The following is a 24,954-nucleotide window of genomic DNA, read 5'->3' as shown; positions in this document are numbered from 1 at the left end:
GCGTGGGCCGCGCGCGGGGGCGCGAGGAGGGAGGCGCCGTTGCCCGCGCAGCGCCGGGAATCGGCCTTCGCCGCGCTGATTGGACGCCCGGCGGCGTAGGCTGAGAACCCTGTGTGCGGAGGCCGCCAGGTGGGGGCGCTCGTCAGGCCTCGGGCGGCATCGAAAGCCTCGCAGACGCAAACCGCCGACCTCTGGGGCCTGGATTTACCTCACAAAAGGTTTTTACTTGTGTGGTGTTTGTTTTTTTTCCCCACTCTGGGCGGGACAGTTTTAAGATTTTAAATTTAAACTGATTTGCCACATCTTTTCATCTCGAAAGACCATGAAATTTTTTTTTCTTCTTTAAAATACTTAAGCTTCTGTCTCTTACTGGGAATCAACTATTGTTCCCTTAATACTAATAGAAATAAGTAATAATGGTAATAATTATCTTATTGACAAGAATAGCAACAAGCAACAGCGTTTACTCTATGCCCGGCTCTTACCTAAACTCCATACATATATTGTCTTCTCTTTCCAACAACCCAAGTAGGTGGACACGGTTATTATTCCGCATCTAGTAGATGAAGAAACTGAAGCACAGAGAATAGGTGCAAGGCCACAGAGAAGGAAAGTGGGAAGTCAGGATCCAAATCTACCTAGTCGACCTTTAAAGCCTGTGGTCTCACCTCAACAACTGTCACGGTGGCTCATAATGGGGTTGTGTTTCCTATAATATTTCGTTCAGTATTTCACATCTAACCCCATAGCAAGTGTAAGCCCATCCAGGCATGCATCTAGAAGATTTGGGGGATTTCTGTGGTGCTGTGTCCCTGCCCTCCAGCCAAAGACCACTAGGAACACATCTGTAGTTGAACAAGTTGGGTTTGTTTCTTGCAGCTGCTAGGAAAACGCACACCTTGGGAAACAGTGGGGCATCTGAGTAAGAGAGTGTTAGAAAGATTTATTCTAGGGTTTGGGCTTTGGTTGGGTGATTTGGGGGCGGGTTCAAGGAAGCAGGGCTTTGCTCTGGGTTGGGTGGTAGTAGGAAGCCAGGGTTAACACCTAAGCCCAGCTGTGAATGCCAGGCCAGCTCCTGGATGTTAAGGACTGCTTTTCTCTTTTTCAAGAGATCAGTGTATTCCAAGCCATCACCATCCCCATTTCTAAGGAGAAATATTGAGACTCTGAAGGCTCTGCCTCAGTAATGGAATGTCATATGTATATAAAAGTGTGACTTATAAGTGATCAGTTAGGGCAGGAAGTCTTAATTCAAGGAGTATGTGAACTTGGGAAAAAATTGCAACTTTATTTTCCCAAACCTCTACCTGAACTTTAGCATTTCTTTCAATTATATGTAGGTAACAAACCACAGTAGTATCAGCCGTACCTGTGACTTTGTCATCAATAGAAAACACAGTATTTTCATATCGTGTTACAAATTTCTTGAAATATTGTTTCTACTTATTACCACTTCACAAGTACAGAGCTCTCATATTGTTTAATGCATAAAGAAGACCCATTTCTAGAATTTTGTCTTTGAAAATATTTTGACAATAATTTCAAGATAATTAGAGTCTTTCATAATCCCATATATTTTATATTATGTATTTTAAGAAACATAGTTCTTAGAAGGGGTTTGTCCATAGGGATCCATGACACCAAAAGAAAAGATTAAGAGACCCTGGTTTAGTACAAGACACTCAGCAGTGACTAAGAATTTGGGAGCTGCATCCAAATTGGAGTAATGTGTAAGGGATAGAAAATCAGAGGTAGAATCAGATCACTTATTACACATCCTCTCACTTTACCAGAGAGGGAACTGAGTTACTGAGAGGTTAAGGGACTTGCCCAAAGTCTCACAGCTATTCCATGATAAAACCAGGATGAAAAGTTTTTAGAAAGCATATAAAAACCTTCCACTCTGATGTGCATTGGGGATTCCAAGGATAGCAAGATGCCTCCTGCCTTCAACCAACATGTTGGAATGACAGCCAAGAAATCAAATTATGGTGCATATGAGAAGTACTGTGAAAGAAAAACATATACAGTATTATGGAACCTTGAAGACAGTAGTGAGTAGTTCTGTAAAAAGGAGACGATGGAAAACTTCAGAGAAGAGCCATCACTTAGATTCGATCTTGAAGGGTGAATTGATGTTTGCTGACAGTAGGAAAGTTGTTTCAGGTAGAGGAAATGGCATGATCATCAGCACAAAGTTGTAAAACACTGACTTTGGTAAGAAATTCTTATTCTCGTAGAGTATAGAGAGGAATGCTAGTGGAAAGTTGGTATTTTGAGATTAGAGAGAGAATGGAGCTCAATTGTGAAAAGACTTGCACACGATTCTAAGGAGTCTGTACTTTTTTGGAGGAAATGAGGTGTCCCTGAAAGATTTTAAGTTGAAGAGTGATAAGGTTGGATTATTACTCTGAGAAGTTAACTCCAGCTGCAGTGTAGAGGATGAAGAGACTGGAGACCAGGAGACCAATTAAAAGGCTATGGGTAGATCCACTGTCTTTCCTAAATACCTCATAATTCTTGTAGCACACAAAGGAGGTAAGTAACATTGAAATCTATGAAACCTTCCTTTTTCAGGTGCTCTGGAATTAGCCTAACAATTATATGGAACTTGAGTCTCATCCAAACAGTGTAATAACATAGATTATGACCTCAAATGTTTAATTTATATACTTTCAGAGTATTTCATTGTGAAGAAAATGAGTCATTCCCTGAAGATACCAGTTACTGGTGTCCCAAAATCAGATAATCTACACTTGGGAAAAGGTCACAAAGTACATTTCTCGAATACTGTAAAGACAAAGGAAAAACAACAGTAAGTAGCCATCTTTTGCCTTGTATCATCTTCTACAACTGGACAGTTTCCATATGGTGTTTACCCAGCTAACATCCAACACTTCTTGTTTTGTAAATTAGAGGGGTTTTTTGTGTGTTTTAAAATTACTTTTGAATTGAATAATAATTATTGTAATTACAGTATTTCATAATTGACAAAGCATGTTAACACACATGTCTTTGATCTTAACACAACCTTGTGATGCAGTCTTGTTACCACATTTTGTAAGTGAGGAAGTAGCAACTGGAATAAGGTAAGAAATTTGCAGAAAGTTAATAGATGGCATCAGCTACTATTCAAGGGTTTGTTTCCATACTTCAGGACTTTTCTGCTCTACATCTTGTAGTCTGCACTTTGCCAGCCAGCAGCGACACTATACAGGAGTACCTCTCTTTGCATGTAACCCTGTGAGGGGTAATGATAGTGTTGTAGGGGGCAATTCTTGGAGAGTGAGATTCCTACAATCTGCCAGTGCTGGGACATGATCAAAGTAGAATGATGCTCTGACCTCCTGACTGGGATGAGACTGGCTCAGACAAAGATCAGAGAAGGGAATTTCTTTTTCTAGGGCATGGTCATCTGCTCCCAGAAGAATATTGGCCCTCCTGTAACTTCACATATTCTATATTCTGTTTTCTTAGCATTTGAACTAGTTGGACAATGTTTTTAAGAACTAGCTCTAATGGAATAATTTTAGGTCATGGATGTTTTTAGAAAGCACATTTTTTTGATGATAAAGTTTTACCAGGATTTTTTTTTTAATCTCAAGGGAAATATTCTCAAGTATTTCATATCCTCATTCTGACTAGATTCTACAGATGACCAGTTCTAATTACCACATCCAAATGTTCCTCATTAAGTCAGACTTAGGGTGGGGGGTGGGGGGTCTAAAATGAGGAAGCATAAAATCAGAGTTCCCCAAGATTTTAGGAAAATGAAAACTACTTCACAAATCTTAAGCTCTTTTGTTTCCTCTCAGAAATAAAGATGTTTCGGCTCACATGATACAGAAAGCTTGGTTATCTCATCTTGACAAAACTGTGTTTCAACTCCTTAAGCATACAATTTGTGCAGCGGTATGTATTTTGCTTTTTGTTTGCTCTGACAGATATAATTACTTATCAAGGTAAAAGATGTGTTAAATAAGATAGAATATATAGCCTTTTAAAATCTCTTCTCTTTGAATCTAATCATATTGCAGGGGATTGTGGGATTTCTTCTTTGGTTAACCCTGAATGGATATTTCTGGATTTACTTTTTTAAATTAATTATTTTAATTGGAGGATAATTACTTTATAATATTGTGATGGTTTTTGCCATACATCAACATGAACCAGCCACAGGTATACATGGATTTACTTTTGACCTGAGTAACTATTGTTTCTTTTCTGAAACCAATGTGATTTTTTAAAATTCCATTCCTTATTTGAAGATGTGAGACAGTGATCTTACAACGCTAAAAATCTCTGAATTAAAAGTGCCTTTACTGTCCACCCAGCAGTTTTACTTCTAGGAATCCATTCTACAATATATATATAATTTCATTGCAGCATTGTTATAACAGCAAAGAAAATAAACCCTATAATGTCCATCAATAGAATACTGGTTAAATAAATGTTGATACTTTCATACTGTTAAGCCTTGCAGCGTTGCATATGATTCTGCAATAGAAGGCAGCTAAAATATCTCATTAGTAAACAAGGCAAGTGCAGCACATTATGAATAATATAGTCCTATTTGAATAAAAACAAACCAACAAACAAAAAGATGCACATCCCCCCACTCCCCAAAGAAACAACTCTGGCAACCCTGGCAGAGTATTAAGCCTTCTTTCATATAGTACCTAATATTCTCCTAATAAAATCACCTGTGATTACAGTAGTCTATAATTAGTAATAGTCACATTAAGGGAATTTTAGCAGTTCTGAAAAAAAGATAAATGCTGAGAAATGTGTACACTTTCTCACCATCTGACCTACAGACCCATTTCTGATGTCAGCAAAAGCAGAATACCTCAGAGAAAACCCACTCAGGTAAACCTGTGACACTTCAGGTCCATTGTCTATTGTCTTCACATGTGGAACATGTATTTAATTATTGTAATGCTGGTTTGTCATAATTTTAGATTCTTTTAGTAACAGAAAAAAAGAAAGAAAGTCTTTTTTAACCTGTTAACCTAACACTTCAAGTTACTGCAATACATTACATTAATAATGCTTTGTCATTTGAAAAGCCCTGTAGTATACATTTTTATGTGATTGTCATAGGCATAAAGGTTGGGCAGGATCATAGGGGGGAGGAAATGGGGGCTTTAGAATTAAACAGATCTAAGTTTGAGTCCTGGTTTCTCTGCTTACTACTTTTATGCCTTTGAATGGGTTACAGACACTCCCAGAGCCTCAGCATGCTCATCTGTAAAATGGGAATGATGATATTCAAATATTTATGTGTATAAGATACCTAATGTAGTGTGGTATATAAAAGGTGCTTAAAATCTAGTACCATTTCTATTATTATTCTCATTTTACAGTGATTCACTCAACATCAAATACTTATTTAGTACCTGCTGTGTTCCAGGCACTGTACTAGATACTAGGAATACAATGGTAAAAAAGAAATACATGGCCCCTGCCTTCATGAAGCTTACAATCTAGTAGAAAACACAGACACATTTATAGTTAGTTACAGCACATTGTGAAAAGTGCTGTCTTAGGGAAAGAACAGTGCCTGGGATCTCAAGGAGGGATACATACCCAAACTTGGAGGCCAAAGGGATAAAGTAGTGACTCAAGGTGACACAGATGATAAGTGAGGGAGCCAAGACTAGAACTCAGATCTTTAGAATACCAAGTCTGGTGTACTTTCACTTTACCATGCCTCCTGTGTTGTTTCCAGTAAATTGTGTCTGGGCAGGGTACTGTGTTCCATTGACAGCACCATCATCTATTTCAGGAACATCACGTGACACATGAAATTTTGAAGAAAGTGAGCCCCTTAGAGGCTGAGCTTGTTAAAGATCCTTGCATGAAGTGTAAAGTTAGATTCAGGTAATGTTTTTATGCAGATTCATTTCAAGAAGTACTTAGTATGAAGAAACCTTAGAAATTTATTTTCTTAAGTCTTCATAACTTCTCATGTTATAATTACAACTTAAGTGTCTTGTTCTTATTTACATTTATTATGTGAAGAAGCCAAGGCATGACTCTCTCAGGCCAAAAGTTGCCTTGAGAGTAGCTCTCATCTCTATAATGTGTTCATTCTGACACACGTATGAGAATAGTTGTGAGCACACATGCCAAAGTGGGGCTCTTTCATCCTTTGTGATCCGTTTCATTACTAGTTCTTTTCATGCTCTGGTATAGCCTTTAACCTGCATGTAAGAAACTATGTGAATGATCCTAAGTACAAGAGGAAGAAGTAACTGAGTCCCAAGTCTGATACCAAATGACTAATTTTGGTCTTTATTTCAGATTTAGTGGCGAAATATTTCCACCTTTCATCGTATTTAAAATTTTTCTTCACACTGAAGGCCATGGTTATAAGTATTTCAGCGGAAAAAAATTTTTAAAGCCATCAAGTGAGGTGATGTTTCATGATGTAGAGTTTGTGTTAATTTAGCTTCTTAAAATCTCTGTGATATCTGAATTGCACTCAAAGTATACAGACTACATTATTTCACCATTAAACAGCCCAGCAGGCGGGTAGTATTTTTTAAGCATCATGTTTCAAAGTGTCTTGGCTTATTAGCTAAAAAAAGATATTTGGAATGAAGTACTTGTATAAAGACCTAGAAAATACCCATCAGTTTTCTTTGTATGAAAATTTTGATTTGTTAATAATGAATTACAGTGAATTATTGGTCAGGAGTTTTATTATTAATTATATTAATAATGTTTATTATGTTTGTTATAATTATATTGTTAAATATTTTTATTTTTAATTATGTAGAACATTTGATATAATTTTGTTTTAATGGCATTTTATCATTATCTCTTTGACTCTGATAGCCTGTTTAGAAAAAGTGCGCTAGAGTATTGAAAAGGAACTTTTAAAATATTTATCCTTTTTTACATGAGTTCTTATACTTCTTATTTTCATGACTATTCATCACAATTGTGTCTATGCATAGGACTCACCTGATCTTGTTAAAATACAGTTTCTGATTCAGTCAATCTGGGATGAAGCCTGAGATTCTGAATTTCTACCCAGTTCCCAGGTGCTACAACTGCTGCTGATCCATGGACCACATTTTTTAAAAAATATTTATTTGGCTGCACTGGGTCTTAGTTACAGCACTTGGGATCTTGTTGCACCACTGACTTTCTAGTTGTGGCACTCAGGCTTAGTTGCTCCAAGGCATGTGGGATTTTAGTTCTACCCGGGATCAAACCTGTGTCCCCAGCATTGCAAGGTGGATTCTTAACCACTGGACCACCAGGGAAGTCGCTAGACCATATTTTTAATAGCAAGGATCTACAACAAAAGTTTTATTCCTTTGACCCTTATACATGACTATAATTGATTTTTTTAAGAAAGGGTACATTCTCATATTTAGCCTTTTATAAACCATATATCAAAGGTTATTTTCTTGTAGACTTCTGAAATATTTTACATGAAAGGTATGACCCACCTGAAATTATCAGTACTGGCATGTATTCAGAATAAAAGACCACACACCCTGGCAGTTTCTGACCAGATCTAGCATGTGCAACATTTATTCTCTGCAGAATATTAGAAAAGGAAAAGAGACTGCTTTTCTATGTCTTCTCAGGCAATATCAGAGAAAATTTAGCTTGGCTTCAGAAATGTAGCATAAGGACTAGTGGTTTCATGGGGAATATGGTGTTTCAGCAACATTAATATTTGTTCATTTATATATCAATAGAATGATTTCAATTGCAAAAGTATATATTTATTCTCCATTCCAGAGATAAATTCATATCACATATATCTACAGAATAAGCTTATAGTTGTCCCTATAAAATGTCATCAGTTGTTGCTTTTCTGAGGTTATATAAATGGGGCTTTTTTAGGAACTTACGTTTTCCCAAGACAGTTCCTAGCAGACCCTGCTATGCCCAGGCTGCTGCAAATGAGAAGCTCAGAGTCCATGACTGCAAAGCACTGTGCATATATTACAAGGCATTAAAATGCTGTTCAGTTCAGTCACTCAGTCGTGTCTGACTCTTTGCGACCCCATGAATCGCAGCACGCCAGGCCTCCCTGTCCATCAGCAACTCCCGGAGTTCACTCAGACTCATGTCCATCGAGTCAGTGATGCCATCCAGCCATCTCATCCTCGGTCGTCCCCTTCTCCTCCCGCCCCCAATCCCTCCCAGCATCAGAGTCTTTTCCAGTGAGTCAACTCTTCGCATGAGGTGGCCAAAGTACTGGAGTTTCAGCTTTAGCATCATTCCTTCCAAAGAAATCCCAGAGCTGATCTCCTTCAGAATGGACTGGTTGGATCTCCTTGCAGTCCAAGGGACTCTCAGGAGTCTTCTCCAACACCACAGTTCAAAAGCATCAATTCTTTGGCACTCAGCCTTCTTCATAGTTCAACTCTCATATCCATACAAGACTACTGGAAAAACCATAGCCTTGACTAGATAGACCTTAGTCGGCAAAGTAATGTCTCTGCTTTTCAATATGCTATCTAGGTTGGTCATAACTTTTCTTCCAAGGAGTAAGCGTCTTTTAATTTCATGGCTGCAGTCACCATCTGCAGTGATTTTGGAGCCCAAAAAATAAAGTCTGACACTGTTTCCACTGTTTCCCCATCTATTTCCCATGAAGTGATGGGACCGGATGCCATGATCTTCGTTTTCTAAATGTTGAGCTTTAAGCCAACTTTTTCACTCTCCACTTAAAAATGCTGTACAGTAACTTAAATTTATCTTAATTACAAAGTAACTGTTGAAAAAAAGGAAATAGCACAGAGATTTCTTTAAAAAGGAAAATATACCTTTCTTCTTTGTGCTGCAGCTTTTACTCACCTGAGATGATCACTGTTAATTGTTGTATATCCTTCATTTTTTACATAAAAATATATTGCTAAAAATTTTGTTATTTTTTAAATGAGATTATACTATTCAGCTTTTTTCACTTAATATTATAAAGGCTTGTAAATGGTCAGAACATACCTAACTTGAACAGTTTAGGGTTCCTTTTACCCTTTAGTTCAGCTTCAGAAGAAACTCTGGCACTATTTGGATTCATAGTTAGTAGAAAACCTGTAGAAATGGAAATTTCAGTGACTCTGAGGTCACTGAATTATTTTGCTCTTTGAATGTATAATAGACACTATGTCTTGAGCAAACTGCTGCAACTTTATTAAGTTTATTTCTTAATGTAAAAGAAGTAAGTCAGTTTTAGTCCATTCAGATGTTTAATCTAAGTTCATTTATGAAGGAGGGGAGTTTCACCAATTCTTTTTTGTTGTTCCATCTTTCCCCTCGTTCTTATATCCATTTCTAGTTTCATTTCCTTATGATTTTCCCACAGCCTTTCTCATGTATTTACAAACACACTGTCACACGCAAAAGCAAAAACGAGTGAAAGGATATAGAATAGCCTAAACTACTTTAGAGAAGAAAAACAAAATTAGACAATTTACCCTGCCTGATTTCAAGACTTAAAGCACTACAGTAATCCTGACGCTATAATGATGGCAAAAAGACAGACATGTAGATCAATGAAACAGAAAAGATAATTCAAAAATAGACCCACACATGTATAATCAGTTGATTTTTATCAAAGGTTTGAAGGCACTTTAAATGGTGCCAGAACAATTGAATCATCATGTGTATAAAAAAGATCTAATTTCATTTACCTTCTTCAATGATCTATTTCCAGAGCAATGCTTATCTACACAGGGTTGTCATATAGTAATCCACCAACTAGAATATTCTAAAGCCTTGCTACTCAAAATGTGGTCTGCAAAGAAAGGAAACTATACAAAAACCAAACAGTCTTTAAAACTAAATATAAAATAAAGTGTGATCTGCAGACCTGCAGCAATGGCATTCCCTGGAGCTTATTAGAAACACAGGCTCTCAGGCCCCACCTCACACCCACTGAATCAACAGGTGCATTTTAACAGGACCCCCAGGTGATTCTAGGCACAATATAGTTTAACAAGCACTGTCATAAAGGTGCCCTCCCCCATGACCTAGACACCTCTGGGTAGTTGACAATTCCTTAACATGCAGCAATTGTTAAATTGAAAATCCCTGTTCTTTTTGAGGATTGAATGTTTATGTAAAAGGGAAAAACATCGTTAATAATAGCTGCCCTTATTGAGCACCATCAACTATGATGTTAAACATTTTAAGCACATTATCATTTAATTCTCATAAATTCTAGAATGTAGATTCTGTTACTGTCTTCATGTTTTAAAATATTAAGTAACTTGCCTAAGGTCTCACAACTACAAAGTGAAGGAACTGACATCAAGACCAAGTGAGCCTGACTCCAGTACTGTGTTCTTAACCACTTCTGAGTCAGAAACCCTACTAAATTTCTTATGTGGCCCCCTGATAACTCTGATGAGGTACGTGTCATTCCCATTTTTCCTGTGTGGAAGCTGGAACTTGGAGAGGCTTGTCAGAGCCAGAACTGAGACTTGAACACTTCATATTTCCACCATACTGTGCACACTTCAGGGTTGAAACAATGTTCCAATGTACTGTGCACACTTCAGGGTTGAACAACGTTCCACCGTACTATGCACACTTCAGGGTGGAACAACGTTCCACTGTACTGTGAACACTTCAGGGTGGAACAATGTTCCACTGTACTGTGCACATTTCAGGGTTGAAACAATGTTCCACCGTACTGTGCACACTTCAGGGTTGAAACAATCTTAGTAGTGATGGTGGTTTTATTAATTCTGAGCTTATATATAATTGAACTTTTCTAAACCAAGATACCCTGTTCCTGAGCATTTATTACTACCTTCATGAGTGAGAATTTCCAGCCAAGGAGGGAAGTGACTTGAGATATGAGAGTAACTTAACAAGCCCAACTGTAGATCTTGGCCAGCAAGTAGCCACAAGGCTGTGGGGTCTTCTGGGCCACAGCTATGCTAGCTACCAGGAGAGGTATCAAATTTAGAGATGCCCCCCTCTGACCTGGGCTTCCCTGGTAGCTCAGTGGTAAAGAATCTGCCTGCCAATGCAGGAGACTCAAGTTCAATCCCTGGGTTGGGAAGATCCCCTGGAGAAGGAAATGGCAACCCACTGTAGTAGTCTTGCCTGGGGAATCCCTTGGACAAAGAAGCCTGGCAGGCTACAGTCCATGGGGTTGCAAAGAGTCAACTTAGGGACTAAAAAATAACAAAAACAACAGCCCTCTGACCCTTTGAGTCACCCATTAAGAATGGAACCTGCCTCTAGAATTCTAGTCTTGATTGGCTGCTCTCGTGGAATCCTTGCCTAATTTTACCCCTTTCTTTTCTCCTTTCTTCCTTTTTTCTTCATTCCTATCCCTTCCTACCCAGAAGGATTTTCTGAACCTGGCCATAGATACCCAATGTCTGAGAAAGAACATCTTGGCCACTGGAGGGCAAACTTTTTTCAAACCCCTGACACAGCTGGGCAACAAGCCCGACCTGTGCTGCCAGGTGCTGTTTTTTGGCTGAGAGACTGGAATGGGCTTGACCCACCTGAGCCACACAGCTGAGCTGCCATACGAATAAGGAAACTGGGGCTTGGAGAGATTGGTGGTGGTGGCTGAGTGGAGTAGAGTAGGGAGGAACTGACAAGAAATACTTTTTATCTCTTTTTAAAATATGTGTTTACGTATTTGGCTGCACTGGGTCTTAGTTGCGACATGTGGGATCTAGTTCCCTGACCAGGGATCGAACCTGAGCCCCCTGCCTTGGGAGCACAGAATCTTAGCCAGGGAAGTCCCAGAAATACCTTTTCTAAGTAACCTGAACTAAAGTAAAATACATTTATATCTACTAAAGAAATTCTCAAGGCAGAAATTATATGGTTTTCAGACCTGTTCAGTGTACAACTATTGCCTTTACCTTTAGTGTCATTGTGAGGATGAGAATTAGAACCCCATTATGCAAGAAAGCATAATGGAGATATGTGCCACTATACTGCCTTTTCTTTAGATGCATAGTGTTTAAGGAAACTAATGAAAGGGAAAATGAAAATGATCTGCCTAAAGGAAGGTTCCATCACATTTTTAGTAAACTGTTTCTATGCCTTTGATTTAGTGCATTTGGAATCAAACTACAACCATTTGAATATTTTCTTTCATTTTCCCCATGTGTCTGTGTTCTATGCTTTGCAATTTAAATAAAGAAATACATAGGAAATATTCTGGATAACAAAAGTGAGAATGGAAATAAGAAATACATTAAGGCTTCCTGTTATTTTGTGTAAGTAAAAAGAACAGAGATTCTGAGTTTCAATCCTGTCTCTATCCTATAGCCTAATATCAGCATGAAAACAGAGTTCCCACACTTTCACAGTATCACATTTTGAGATACAAAGGAAAAAAGAAACTGATCTGGAATCTAACGATGCTTGAATTTTCATCTATGCCACTCTCCCTTCACATAAGCATAATCTCTGTGGCCAGAAGCATGGATATGTAATATAAATATGTATTAGAAGAGTCAGCACATACTTATGGCGGAGTAGGGAGGAGGGTGGAGAGCGCTGAAGTCTCTATTCACAGTCTATGTATAGCTCTTAGCACAAGGACAGGTATACATGAAAAGGTATGAAGCAAATATGGCTAGACAGGATTTGAGCCTTCATGTTTTCTGTGATTCTTCTATCTCTGCACTCTCAGGTCTTGTCAACAAAATGTTGACATTTGGGAGAGGAAAAAACCCTTTGTTTGCTGCTCTTTTGCTACCGAGAAGAGCCTGAAGGAAAGGGAGGTCTGAGCACTCTGAAGCATACATGTTTCCATTTGGGGGCGACGTATTAACTACCACATAAAAGAGAGCTGGCCCCGGTACCTTTCATTGCGGTTCCTAGGGCAACCTGTTTAATAACCAGATAGGCTTTCTCTGCATTGACAGCATGAATGACGTTAGAGGTTTGTTTTGCTTTTTAAAGGAAAATAATGTTTTTTTAAGGGGGAAAAACAGATTAAAAAAAAAAAGACTGGTCCTCTGGGGATTGTAAACTCTGCTACTCCTCTCGCTGCATTTGAAAACTATGTAGATATGGTTATAGAAACAGATTTTAAGTGGTTTAAAATCTACATAATCTTTTCTTTGTAAGTACAGTCTTTTTATTGAACAGCAAGTTACTAGAAGAAAGGAACAATATTTGATGGATTTGTCTCAAAAATATGTAAAATGTGTGCTGATAGTTATTGCTATTATATTAGTATTTTAAAAGTAAATCTTTTCTCTTTATAGGCTGAGGCTGATGCTTACAAAATAATGGGGAGAAAGAAATTTTATCATCAAATTAAGGAAGATGAACGTCTTTTCCAGAAGTTCAAAATAACTGATGACATAGATATTGTCACCCTGAAAGATTACATGCAAGTAAGAAATTTAGATTTGGATATTTAAAACAAACAACAGCAAAATAAGCCTTGTGACCCTTTCTTCCAGGAAGTAAGAATTATACATTAGTTTATTGTGGTAAAATACACACAATATAAAATTGTATTTTTTTCAGATTTGTTATTATTTTATTTTTATACAAGAAAGGATAATAACAAAAAAGAAATAGTTGCATAATCTCACCAGGCAGATAGCCCAATAGATCCTTTTTTAAAAATAGTAATGTCATGTATAGAAGTTACAGCTTCACTTACCACCCTAGACTTTTCTCCAAATGCAAAATGTGCTATTTTAAAGTGTACTATTCAGTGGCATTAAGTACAATCATCAGTTCAGTTCAGTTCAGTTCAGTCACTCAGTCGTGTCCAACTCTTTGCGACCCCATGAACTGCAGCATGCCAGGCCTCCCTATCCATCACCAACTCCCGGAGTTCACTCAAACTCACGTCCATCCAGTTGGTGATGCCATCCAGCCATCTCATCCTCTGCCATCCCCTTCTCCTCCTGCTCCCAATCCCTCCCAGCATCAGAGTCTTTTCCAATGAGTCAACTCTTCGCATGAGGTGGCCAAAGTACTGGAGTTTCAGCTTTAGCATCATTCCTTCCAAAGAACACCCAGGGCTGATCTCCTTTAGAATGGACTAGTTGGATCTCCTTGCAGTCCAAGGGACTCTCAAGAGTCTTCTCCAATACCACAGTTCAAACGCATCAATTCTTCAGCACTCAGCTTTCTTCACAGTCCAACTCTCACATCCATACATGACTACTGGAAAAACCATAGCCTTGACTAGACAGACCTTTGTTGGCAAAGTAATGTCTCTACTTTTCAATATGCTATCTAGGTTGGTCATAACTTTCCTTCCAAGGAGTAAGCGTCTTTTAATTTCATGGCTGCAGTCACCATCTGCAGTGATTTTGGAGCCCCAAAAAATAAAGTCTGACACTGTTTCCACTGTTTCCCCATCTATTTCCTATGAAGTGATGGGACCAGATGCCATGATCTTCATTTTCTGAATGTTGAGCTTTAAGCCAACTTTTTCACTCTCCTCTTTTACTTTCATCAAGAGGCTTTTTAGTTCCTCTTCACTTTCTGCCATAAGGGTGGTGTCATCTGCATATCTGAGGTTATTGATATTTCTTCCGGCAATCTTGATTCCAGCAAACATCACTACCATCTAGTTTAAGAACCTTTTTGTCACCCCAAAGGAAACCTGACATGCATTAAGTGGATTCCCCCATTCCCCGTTCACTCCAGCCCCTACCAACCACTAATCTGCTTTCCATCTCTCTGAATTTGCCTATTCTGAATGTTTCATATTAATGGAATCATATAATATGTGGCTTATTGTGTCTGGGGAGTAATAGCTAAGGAATGTGGGGTTTCTTTTGGGAGTGATGGAAATATTTTGGAATTAGGAGTGATATATATCATAAATTTACTACACACTCTGAATTTTATACTTTAAAATGGTAAATTTTATGTGAATTTTTATCTCAACACAAAAAATTGAAAAATAAAAAATAAATGCATGGTGCTAAAAAGAGTACATGATAGAGATTTGACCTAGTAAGGAAGGGATCTATTATTGTTTGGGTGCTTTCTGCTACAACTAACAGAATATCTGCAACCACAAGAGGCTTAAACAATGAAGGACATTTATTTTCTCACATTAGAACGTCTCTGAACAGGAGCATCATGGAATAGCTAGTGCCACAACTCCAGGATATCAGGGTTCTTAGCCAGCTTCTCTACAGTCCTTTCAGCTTCCTTCACACAGTGACAAGATGACTAGCACATCCTCACCTATACTCAAAGGCAGGAAGAAGACTCAGCATCTTTTCCTCTTTATCTCAAGAAGAAAAATCTTTCCCAGAATCCCCCAGCAGACTTCTTCTCAGATCTTCTTAGTCAGAACTGGATCACATGCTCCCCCTAAACCAATCACTGTAAAGGGGAATGGGATCATTTTCCTATAATTGATGTAGGACAATCACGGTTCATATTCTGAGGCCTTCCTTCCCAGAGCTTGTGTCTGTTCTAAACGTAAAAAATAAATAAATAAACCAGGGCTCCATAAGCAAAGGAGTTGGGGAATGGTTGATAGGCAGGCAGTCAACAATGTGTCACAGCCTCCAGGTGGTGCACCCCAGGCAAGGCTCTGTGGTAGGATGAACTGCAGGGCCTGAAAAAGAGTTTGTGGGCCTGGAGAAGGGAGGGCGCAGAAGGTGTGGAGGGCTGTCAGCCTGGAGGGCTGGCAAAAGATCATCATACAGGGCTTTTGACCATAGTAAGGTGTTTATTTCTTTTCTTTGATACTGTATGCAGTGAGAAGCTGGTACAGTATCTTAGGAAATGAGGTGATCTAATCTAATACTTGAAGAGATCTGTCTGGCTGCAATGTAGATAAGGGATTAGAGGACAGCAAGAACTGTCTCCTTGTTTGGAGGTTCCTGCAGTATTTTAGGAGAGATGGTGGTATCTTGGTTTAGGGAAGTGAAGCTGGAGATGCAGAAGATAATTAGGGAATAAAAGCAGTGGGCCTTGGGAACAGAGAAGTAAGCTAAAAGAAGGTGTCCAACATGGCTCCTAGGTTTCTAGTTTGCATAACTGGTCTGACAGCAGTGCTGAATCAGGGAACTTAAACCAGAAACCTGAATAGTAATAATAGCAAATGCTGATGTAATACTCCAATTCTCATAAGAACCCTAAGAAGTAGATACTATTATAACCCCTGTTTTATAAGTTCTAAAGAAACAAGGGATCCCAAAATTCTAGCTACTACTAATAATAGTAGTAATATATGGCCTTAACTATTCACTCAGAGTTGCTTCCATGTGAAACATGAAATTAATGCAGTGCTTTAGAGATTCCCAGTTGTGTTTTCTTCCTTTTAGAGCCATAACCTAGAAGATTAGAGAACTGAACCAGGGAAGAAGTAGAGCTTGGGAATGTCAACTATCTTTGTGAATGATGTGGGTCACATCCTTGCAAACTGTGGCTATGCCAAGGACTGGTGTCACAGAAAGAAGTTCCCAGATAGACATTGAAAGAGATATGATGATTGCTGGCATTTATTGAGTCCTTTATGGACACAGCCTTGTTTCTAGCTCTTTAAATACATATTATCTGCTTTAACCTTCAAGTTTGTAAATTTTGTGACCCTTTAAAAGATGAGAAAAATGGACTTTAATGAGTTTTTTTAAAACTTGCCCAAGGTCATATAGTTAATAAGTACAGAGCAAATCATTGACAGGTCTGAGATGTTTACCCATTTTGCCATTCCACTCTCAGGAAATAAAATGTACAGGCAGTCCTCACTTTGCATGGTAGTACAGGGTCATAAAAATGACCATGAAAGCTGAAACCATGCAAACCAAATTTAATCATCAATGGGAAAAATCGTGATTGTTCTGTGCCTTTAAAAAAACCTTATCAAAACATTAAAAACTCCCTTACTCTATGTTATAATTATATAGGAAAATAAAAAAAGCAAAACATTTGTTTAGTACACTGTAATTTAAAACATTAGAAACATCCAGAATTTAAAATGTTTTACTTCTTTGTAAAAAGCTTATCATTTAAAATATACTAAAAACCATTGAATTATATACTTTAAACCGGTGAATTATAAGAGATGTGACTCTCAAAAAAACCTGTAGAAAAGCTAGTTTATCAAGAGTCATTTAAACAGTGCTTGCCGCTTTATTCTCATATAATTTACAATAAGGAGTGAGCATCTTCTCTATGCCCTGGAAAATTGTCATACTCCTGAGTTTGCATCACCCGTCAATATTTTACCCCTTGTACATTTTTTCTCCACCTGGCTTGCAGGGTCTTAGTTCCCTGATGAGGGATCAAAACCGGATTCCTGGTAGTGAGAGCACTGTCTTAACTAGTGGACCACCAGGGAATTCCCTATACTTTGTACTTGAAGTGTTCTGAAATATTTCAGGGCTCCTTTAATATGAGGTTTCTTTTTTGCCAACATTACTTCCTCTAAGAAAACTTTACCCTTCCCATCATTGCCATTCCCCATCTATGTGGATAAGTTCACTTTCACTAAGTCCCTCTTGCAGCATAGCTGCAGTCTCCTGAATGATGAAAGTGTCAACGTCTCCATGGTCACCTGTTTCTTTTAGAACTCTGTTTACATTTAATTTGAATTTCACTTCCAGCTTTACCACTTTTTGTTTCTTTGTTGGACTCTTACCTCGTTTGATTATTTTTATTGGTAAAATGTCACATGAGTTTATCACTGGGACACAAAGAGACAACACAGTTACATACTTTGCTGTCTGTGTGTGAACTAAAAAGCAGATCCACAGTGTCCAATCACTGTCACACTTTGAAAAAAGTGATATGATTTGTCGTCTACCATCACGCACACCTATTATTTCTGTAGTAATCTATGCATTGAAGAGCTAGCAACAGAGTTTGTACTTTATGCATTTAATTCAGCTATACTGTGGTAGGTGAAATTTGAACTGTGTTGTTGAAGGACTAAGCTTATTTTGCTAAATGGTGGTAATTGAAATTTGTACAAGCCTAAAGGATGCAAAGGGAGGACTGCTTGTATGTGTGTGAGTTAGAGAATGCAAGAGAGAGGGGGGGTATGTGTATGTGAGAGAGATACCCTAAATGCCTAGCATAGTAGTTTCTCCTGCCCTATTCCTGTCTCTTAAATGAACATTTATAAGGTTGAATTGATTATATATACATTTTAAATTCCTAATTTGATATTTTAAATGTAAAAAAAGAAAAGCGGGATTTCCACAAATACTCCACATAAAAATAATGAAATTCACCACTTAGCACCAGAGGTGAACTAATTATTTCTCAAAAGGTTTGTGCTTTCAATGCAAGCATGTCATGAACACGCATTGCCAGGTATGTAGATCATACCACTATTTTCAATTTTTTCTGAGTTATATTTACCTTAAAGATTTAGTGTTTAGGCATTAAATATTCAGTGAGTGTGGTACTATGTGCACAATACCATGTGACAGGGATCCTGCCTTGCCACAGCAGGGGAGCTAAAACATACATAGGTAGCTAGAACATCGAGTAGTCAGTAATAACAGCACAGAAGAGTGATCTCAATACAGTCTAGAAATGGAGTCAGGGAATGCTTTTTGGATGAAGTAGCATTTGACTGGATTCTTGGGAAATGTGCCTAAAAACTTCTGGAGTACCACAGCCAATCATGCTTGGTTGTTTTTCATATAGTATTCCAGTCATCTGGATGAGATCCCTGCATCTTCTGGTGGCAGAAATAACTGTTGGCGAAGATTAAGCCTCGAAAACATTCCCAGGACAATGATAATGTATGACATAGTTGATTATGCTGAGTCTGGAATAATCTCAAAACGTCTAAAAAAAGAAATGAAGTATCTATTACAAAGACCAAAAACAGAAGAGATGCGTCAGCACCAGCTACAGATTGTTTCTGAAGTTAGGTAAAAGTGGTACTTCACTGGAGTTACAGTACTAGGGGAATTTCTGGAAATGTTCACATTCTGCCAAATAGCTCAGGAAAGATGATAACAGAGCGTGTGAGAAAAAAATGGGTTGGAGCAGATTGCTCAAATTTTATGCAACTTTGTAAACAGAGCACTAGCAAAAAGAACATTTGGTACCTGGGGAGATAACCAGACAGGCCACCAGAGCAAATATCAAAAATGTAGAGTGAAAATACTGGTAACTCTTTAATTAGAGGAAGTAGTGGGCACTGAGACAGTACAGATGGAAGTGGAGCGCTGGACCACTGTGGTGACCTTTTAAGTAGAGATAAGAAGCAGTGCAACCTGCCACAAACCAGGAACCATGCAAGGCAGAAAGTATGGTGGAGGGCAGTAAGGGTAGATTGTGTGTGTTTGGGGGGCTCTATGGGGAGAGAGCACTAGGTGCCAGTGTTATTGTTATTTTCATACATGCAACCAAAAGGGCTCTCATTGCCCATGCTGCACAGAGGAAAACATTTTCCTTTTCTGCTGAAGGTTATAATTCTAGTCTTGCTATTCTGGCTCCCTTTGCAGAGGATAAATTGCATATAAATTGCAGTGACATTATTCCCTTCTTTACCAATAACATGTGAGCCAGTTCACATTATAGAAAAACATGTCATAGCAAAATAGACTGTATTATGATCTGAAACAACATGGACAGACTATGACTACACCAATTATATTCTTTTTTCTTTCCATTACCAAATCTCACCTAGCCCATCTTGTTTACAAATTAAGCTTTTTTCTTAAGAAAAAGAAAATAATAAGATTGAAGAGGACCTGTTGGTAGTCTCTTTTCACACAGCTGTATCTGAAATAAAAATACTGCTTTAGTACATGAAAAGACACCGGTGACCCACTGTCAGGCAAACACATTGGGTTTTTTTCAAGGAGTAGAGATGAGTGGGTGTTGACCCAATAACATGATTTATCCCATTTATTTTATGATCAAGGCTGTACATTTGCCAGACAGATGGCCTAGTGTAGGGCACAGTCTGTCATCATGAAATAGATTTTCTCTAACTTATCCATGTAAGCATTGAATAGGGGACTTAACCCTATTACCACCAAGGTCAAATAAATGATGTAATTTTCTCTGCCACCATATATAACTGTAGGCTCCCTGCTATTTAGACTCATGCTACTGATTATCCAAGAATGAGTCACTTAAAAAGCCAAATAAGTAATCATATTCTAAATCAACTGAAGAGGGGAAAGTACTTTCATAAAAACTCCTTTGAATGCAGTCTTAGTTTGGGATCTCCAAGAAGCAAACCCTGAGGTAAGGATTAGAGTATGAGTAGTTTAGTTCGGAGGTGATCCCAGGAACCATCGATGAGAGTGGGTGTTGTGCTAAGTCATTTCAAGGGATAGAAAAGTGAAACAGGGAAGGGCCACCAGCCAAAACAGTGTGTGTTATCGAGCAAGTTGTTACTGTGGGTAACAAGCTTAATCCTTACTGGGAATGACCTAGCCAGTGTAGAACATGCAACTGAAGTTATCCCACTGAGGGAAAGGGAGTTGGGATATTTATATACCAACACCCATCAGTCACTGGTGAAGGGTAACTTAGGAGGGGAGGTATTAATTTTGGGACACTTTCCCTGCACATGGGCTCTTGTTTCCATAAGAAAGCTCTCAGAGTAAATGAAGCCAATGCTGACAGTTGGAAGTTGGGTATATGTGCCCTATGGCCAAGGGAACTAACAGCATGGCACCAACCATGTCTGGTTCCAACACTGATATAAACAACTTGTTTCAGCCATTATGAAATTTAGTACTTGTTGGTGTTCATATATAGTATATGTTTTTTAAAGAGTCAAATGGCTATTACATGGTGTTTTCCAGGAAAACTGATTTTAAACTGATACCACATTTTGTAATTTTCATTATCATCATCATAAACATCATCTATACACCTTCATGGGCTTCCCTGGTGGTTCAGCAGTAAAGAATCTGCCTGCAATGCAGGAGACTTGGATTTGATCCCTGGGTCGGGAAGATCCCCTGGAGGGGGGCATGTCAACCCATTCTAGTACTCTTGCCTAGAGAATCCCATAGACAGAGGAGCCTGGCAGGCTGCTGTCCATAGGGTCGCACAGAGTCGGACATGACTGAAGCGACTAAGCAGGAACATCAGCATACACCTTCATAAGTGAAAAAGAACTATGCTGTGTAACTCAAGCAAAAATGATAACTTTGGCCTAAATACTTACATGCAATATTGCTCCAAGCACTGAGGTTTATGATATAGTTGCTAAAGGGCGCTTTAATAAAAGTTAGAACTTGTTTTACATGTAAATTTTATTTTGTGCAATTTTTCTGTCTATACTACAAATGTTTTCTAGGTCTCCTTTATTCTTATCAAGTCTTCAACCTTTATATCGGCCCTACCAACAGCAAAGTCAAATTAGACTTCTGGGTCGTCGATCCAAACAAGCTCTAATGAAAGTTGAAAAAATGAAAAGAGTTTATAAGATGGCTAAAGAAAAAAATGCTTCTGTGGGATCTGTAAGTTTAACTTGTACTGAATTCATTGTTTTGGACAATATTCAAACTGTAGGTAATTCTACTTCCTTAGGTAGAATTTTCCTAATCTACAAATTCACGAATGAAACATACATTTGGTATATACTTTAGGCTCAGGGCTTCCCTGGTGGCTTAGAGGTTAAAGCGTCTGCCTGCAGTGCGGGAGACCAGGGTTCGATCCCTGGGTCGGGAAGATTCCCCTGGAGAAGGAAATGGCAACCCACTCCAGTATTCTTGCCTGGAGAATCCCATGGACGGAGGAGCCTGGTGGGCTACAGTCCACGGGGTTGCAAAAAGTCACACAAGACTGAGAGACTTCACTTTCACTTTAGGCTCAGAGGGTAAAGGGTCTGCCTACAATGTGGGAGACCCAGGTTCAATCCCTGGGTCAGGAAGATACCCTGGAGAAGGAAATGGCAACCCACTCCAGTACTCTTGCCTGGAAAATCCCATGGACTGAGAAGCCTGGTAGGCTACAGTCCATGGGTTCGCAAAGAGTTGGACACGACTGAGTGACTTCACTTCACTTTAGATGGTATAAAGTTACATTCCTCTTGGTAACACATGTTTTAAAAATTCTTAAATAGCTATTCTGATAAATACCAGCCATTTTGGCTCCACATCAGTGTAAGTTGGCAAAAAGCCCAATTGTTTCTGTATATTGACACTGTTGATTCAGCACATCTCTAATGGTGCGTTTCTCAAAATGGAAGTCATTTCTATCTACACTTATTAAGAGCTATAGTGTGGAAAGTCAGCTTCAGTATACTGCATTTCAAGAATATTTTCAATGAACATGTATTCATGTTTCCTTCATAGTTTTCTAAAAATCTGCTATAATTTTTTTTTCAGATGAGGTTAAGTATGAACAGTCAAGTATGAAAACATAAAATAGTAGAAACCAACTATAAAACACTTTCCATTTTTATTTATAATTCTACCTAGGAACCAAAAATGGACATACCAGACGCAAAGCAGAAAGAGACAGTTGTCTTCTCCGCCCCAACTTTTGACATTGTGAAAGTTAAAGAACTGTCAGATGACGAATTGGAAAAAGAGGAAAAGGAATTATTTGCCTGGTGTCAAGACTTGTTTATTAATAACTCTCCATCATTTTAATGCACAGCTAATTGACAGAAAACCAACTTATTCCACAATCTGCTTGTCTGTCTATAAATGAGTATGTGCATTAAAGGAAAACAAAATATATACAAGTGCTCAGTATGCTCTCTTAAGCAAATGTGTGACAGATTTTAAAGCCCTTTCTGTATTACCATAGGTACAGGTATTTTTTTACTGACAGAATTTTAATAATAATTTCAAATAGGTGCCCTCAAACTAGCTGTATAAGATTTTCTTCAAGAAATGGTGAGAATTTTATCTCTGGAACTTTAATTCAATTTTTATTTTCCTTCATTAAAAAAAATATCTGAACAGGACATGCTTAGCATAAATATTAGAATTCACAGAATAAAAGGCTGCTCTTGAGTCAGCCTCCAGTGTCTTTTTTTCTTATTAATAGCATGTTGTTTTTACAGAACAGCTTGTGATTGACCCATTCTGAATTATAATAAAAATAATAATGAATTTGTTGCTGTAGAAGGCATGACATAGCATACATAATTATTATTGAGCATTGAAAACACCTGGGACTGAATGCTGCATGTGCTTCACTGTTGTACTTTATTTTTAAGTATAAAGACTATTTTGAGTAACATCTATCAATTTCCTTTTGAATTGATAAATTCTCATTCCTGATATAGTACCAATTAATGAATTCTTGTGGTGGTCCAAGCTATTAGATTATATCAAACCTTACCTAAGGCTATGAAATTAAACAAAGTGCATTATTTATTGTACTTTAAAAATATAATTTTTGATTTTGCTTACTATTTAAAATGTGAAGGTTGATTCCTGATTTAACTCAGGCAAAGCAGCCTATAAATGGATCTCAGTCTCTATTAAAACATTCTCTTAAATGATAAAGAATATTGGAGTAAATATATATAATTCCCACTAGAATATATTTAACATGTGTGTACACTTCAATATTAATATATCCTCATTTGATTTCTAAAAATAGGATGGATAATCTTGTTTTCAGAGCTTGTACTGGACACTGGTTGAATAGAAGACATAATTTGTCCTCATGAGTCACACATATTCTCATTCATTAAGTTGGGAAGCAGTCTCTCATCTAATCAAATGCATATCAGATCCAGTCCATTCACAGTATGTGCAGTAGCAAAACCAGCAACATTTCAGATAACAAGATGAAGGAAAAAGTCAAAGGACAGATTCTTTATGTTTAACGGCACCCATTTCTCATATTTTATTAGCTGTGATATGACTTTGTCCCATCATAATGCCTAGCTACAAGGGAGGCTATGTGGAGCAGTTATGTACCCACCTAAGATTCTACTGTTATAAAAGAAAGGGATAATGGATATTAAGGCATAACTAGCATCAGCTGCCAGACTGAGAGTGTCTTCTATCGATTCTTTTAACTTACATTAAACAATATAATCAGGCTTCCCTGGTGGCTCAGATGGTAAAGCATCTGCCTGCAATGCAGGAGACCTGGGTTCTATCCCTGCGTTGGGAAGATCCACTGAAGAAGGGAATGGCAACCCACTCCAGTATTCTTGCCTGGAGAATTCCATGTACAGAGAAGAGCCTGGCTGGCTACAGTGCATGGGTTTGCGAAGATTCGGACATGACTGAGCGACTAACACACAATGTAATCACATCACAAAAAATTATTTTAAAAGTAGAATCATAGGGCTTCCCTGGTGGCTTAGTGGGAAAGAATCCGCCTGCCAATGCAGGGGACACAAGTTCAGTCCCTGGTCCAGGAAGATTCCACATGCCACGGAGCAACTAAGCCCTTGTGCCCTAACTACCGAGGCTGTACTCTAGAGCCCAGAAGCCTCAACTACTGAGCTGACATTCTCTAGAGCCTGTGCTCGGTAACAGGACAAGCCACCACAATGAGAAACACGTGCACCACAACTAGAGAATAGCCACCACTCACAGGAACCAGAGAAAGCCCAGGCAGCAAGAGACCCAACACAGCCATAAATAAATAAAATTATTTTTAGGAAGTAGAATTACATATAATCTCATCTCTATAATATAGTGACTGTTTTCATTTACTCACACCTTCCTGATCTGTCTAAATACACACATATTTTCACATAGTTGCAATCATGAGTAACATATAAAGTGAAAATTTAGAACCTATTTTAAATGTGGTCTATTTTAAAATAGGAGTTTGGGATTAACATATACACACTACTATATATAAAATGGTTAAATAACAAGGACCTACTGTATAACACAAAGAACTATATTCAATATCTTATAACAACCTATAATGGATAATGTGAAAGTCAGTCGTGTCCGACCCCTTGCCACCTCATGGACTGTAGCCTGCCAGACAACGCCATCCATGGGATTTTCCAGCCAAGAATACTGGAGTGGGTTGCCATTTCCTTCTCCATAATGGATAACTAAATCACTTTATTGTACACCTGAAACT

The 24,954-nt window shown here is 38.2% G+C and overlaps 1 protein-coding gene across 2 annotated transcripts; it reads left to right on the top strand.

Moving 5' to 3' along the window:
- Positions 1-82: 82 nt before the first annotated feature.
- Positions 83-23,399, top strand: CUNHXorf58 (chromosome unknown CXorf58 homolog). 2 transcript variants are annotated; one of them, XM_040266650.1, is made up of 7 exons: positions 83-218; positions 2,680-2,815; positions 3,816-3,912; positions 5,789-5,883; positions 6,307-6,418; positions 13,227-13,358; positions 22,359-23,300. In XM_040266650.1, the coding sequence occupies exons 2-7, from the start codon at positions 2,700-2,702 to the stop codon at positions 22,530-22,532; spliced, it is 726 nt and encodes a 241-aa protein (XP_040122584.1). In that variant the 5' UTR covers positions 83-218; positions 2,680-2,699; the 3' UTR covers positions 22,533-23,300. The 2 variants fall into 2 exon arrangements, with proteins under 2 accessions (XP_040122584.1, XP_040122583.1); XM_040266649.1 differs by lacking the exons at positions 83-218; positions 2,680-2,815 and adding exons at positions 18,607-18,836; positions 21,233-21,395 and having other exon boundaries at positions 3,508-3,912; positions 22,359-23,399.
- The last annotated feature ends 1,555 nt before the right edge of the window (positions 23,400-24,954 follow it).

This window comes from Oryx dammah, unplaced genomic scaffold, assembly GCF_014754425.2.
Source record: "Oryx dammah isolate SB20612 unplaced genomic scaffold, SCBI_Odam_1.1 HiC_scaffold_23, whole genome shotgun sequence".
Classification (NCBI taxonomy): domain Eukaryota; kingdom Metazoa; phylum Chordata; class Mammalia; order Artiodactyla; family Bovidae; genus Oryx; species Oryx dammah.
This window is presented reverse-complemented; position numbering and strand designations above follow the sequence as displayed.

Bases quoted from the DNA above. Each gene is read 5' to 3' on its own strand.
- CUNHXorf58 (XM_040266649.1), top strand. From the start codon at position 3,838: ATGATACAGAAAGCTTGGTTATCTCATCTTGACAAAACTGTGTTTCAA. The intron at 6,419-13,226 runs GTGATGTTTCAT...TTCTCTTTATAG, and splicing joins TTTTAAAGCCATCAAGTGAG to GCTGAGGCTGATGCTTACAA. The intron at 13,359-18,606 runs GTAAGAAATTTA...TTTTTCATATAG, and splicing joins CCCTGAAAGATTACATGCAA to TATTCCAGTCATCTGGATGA.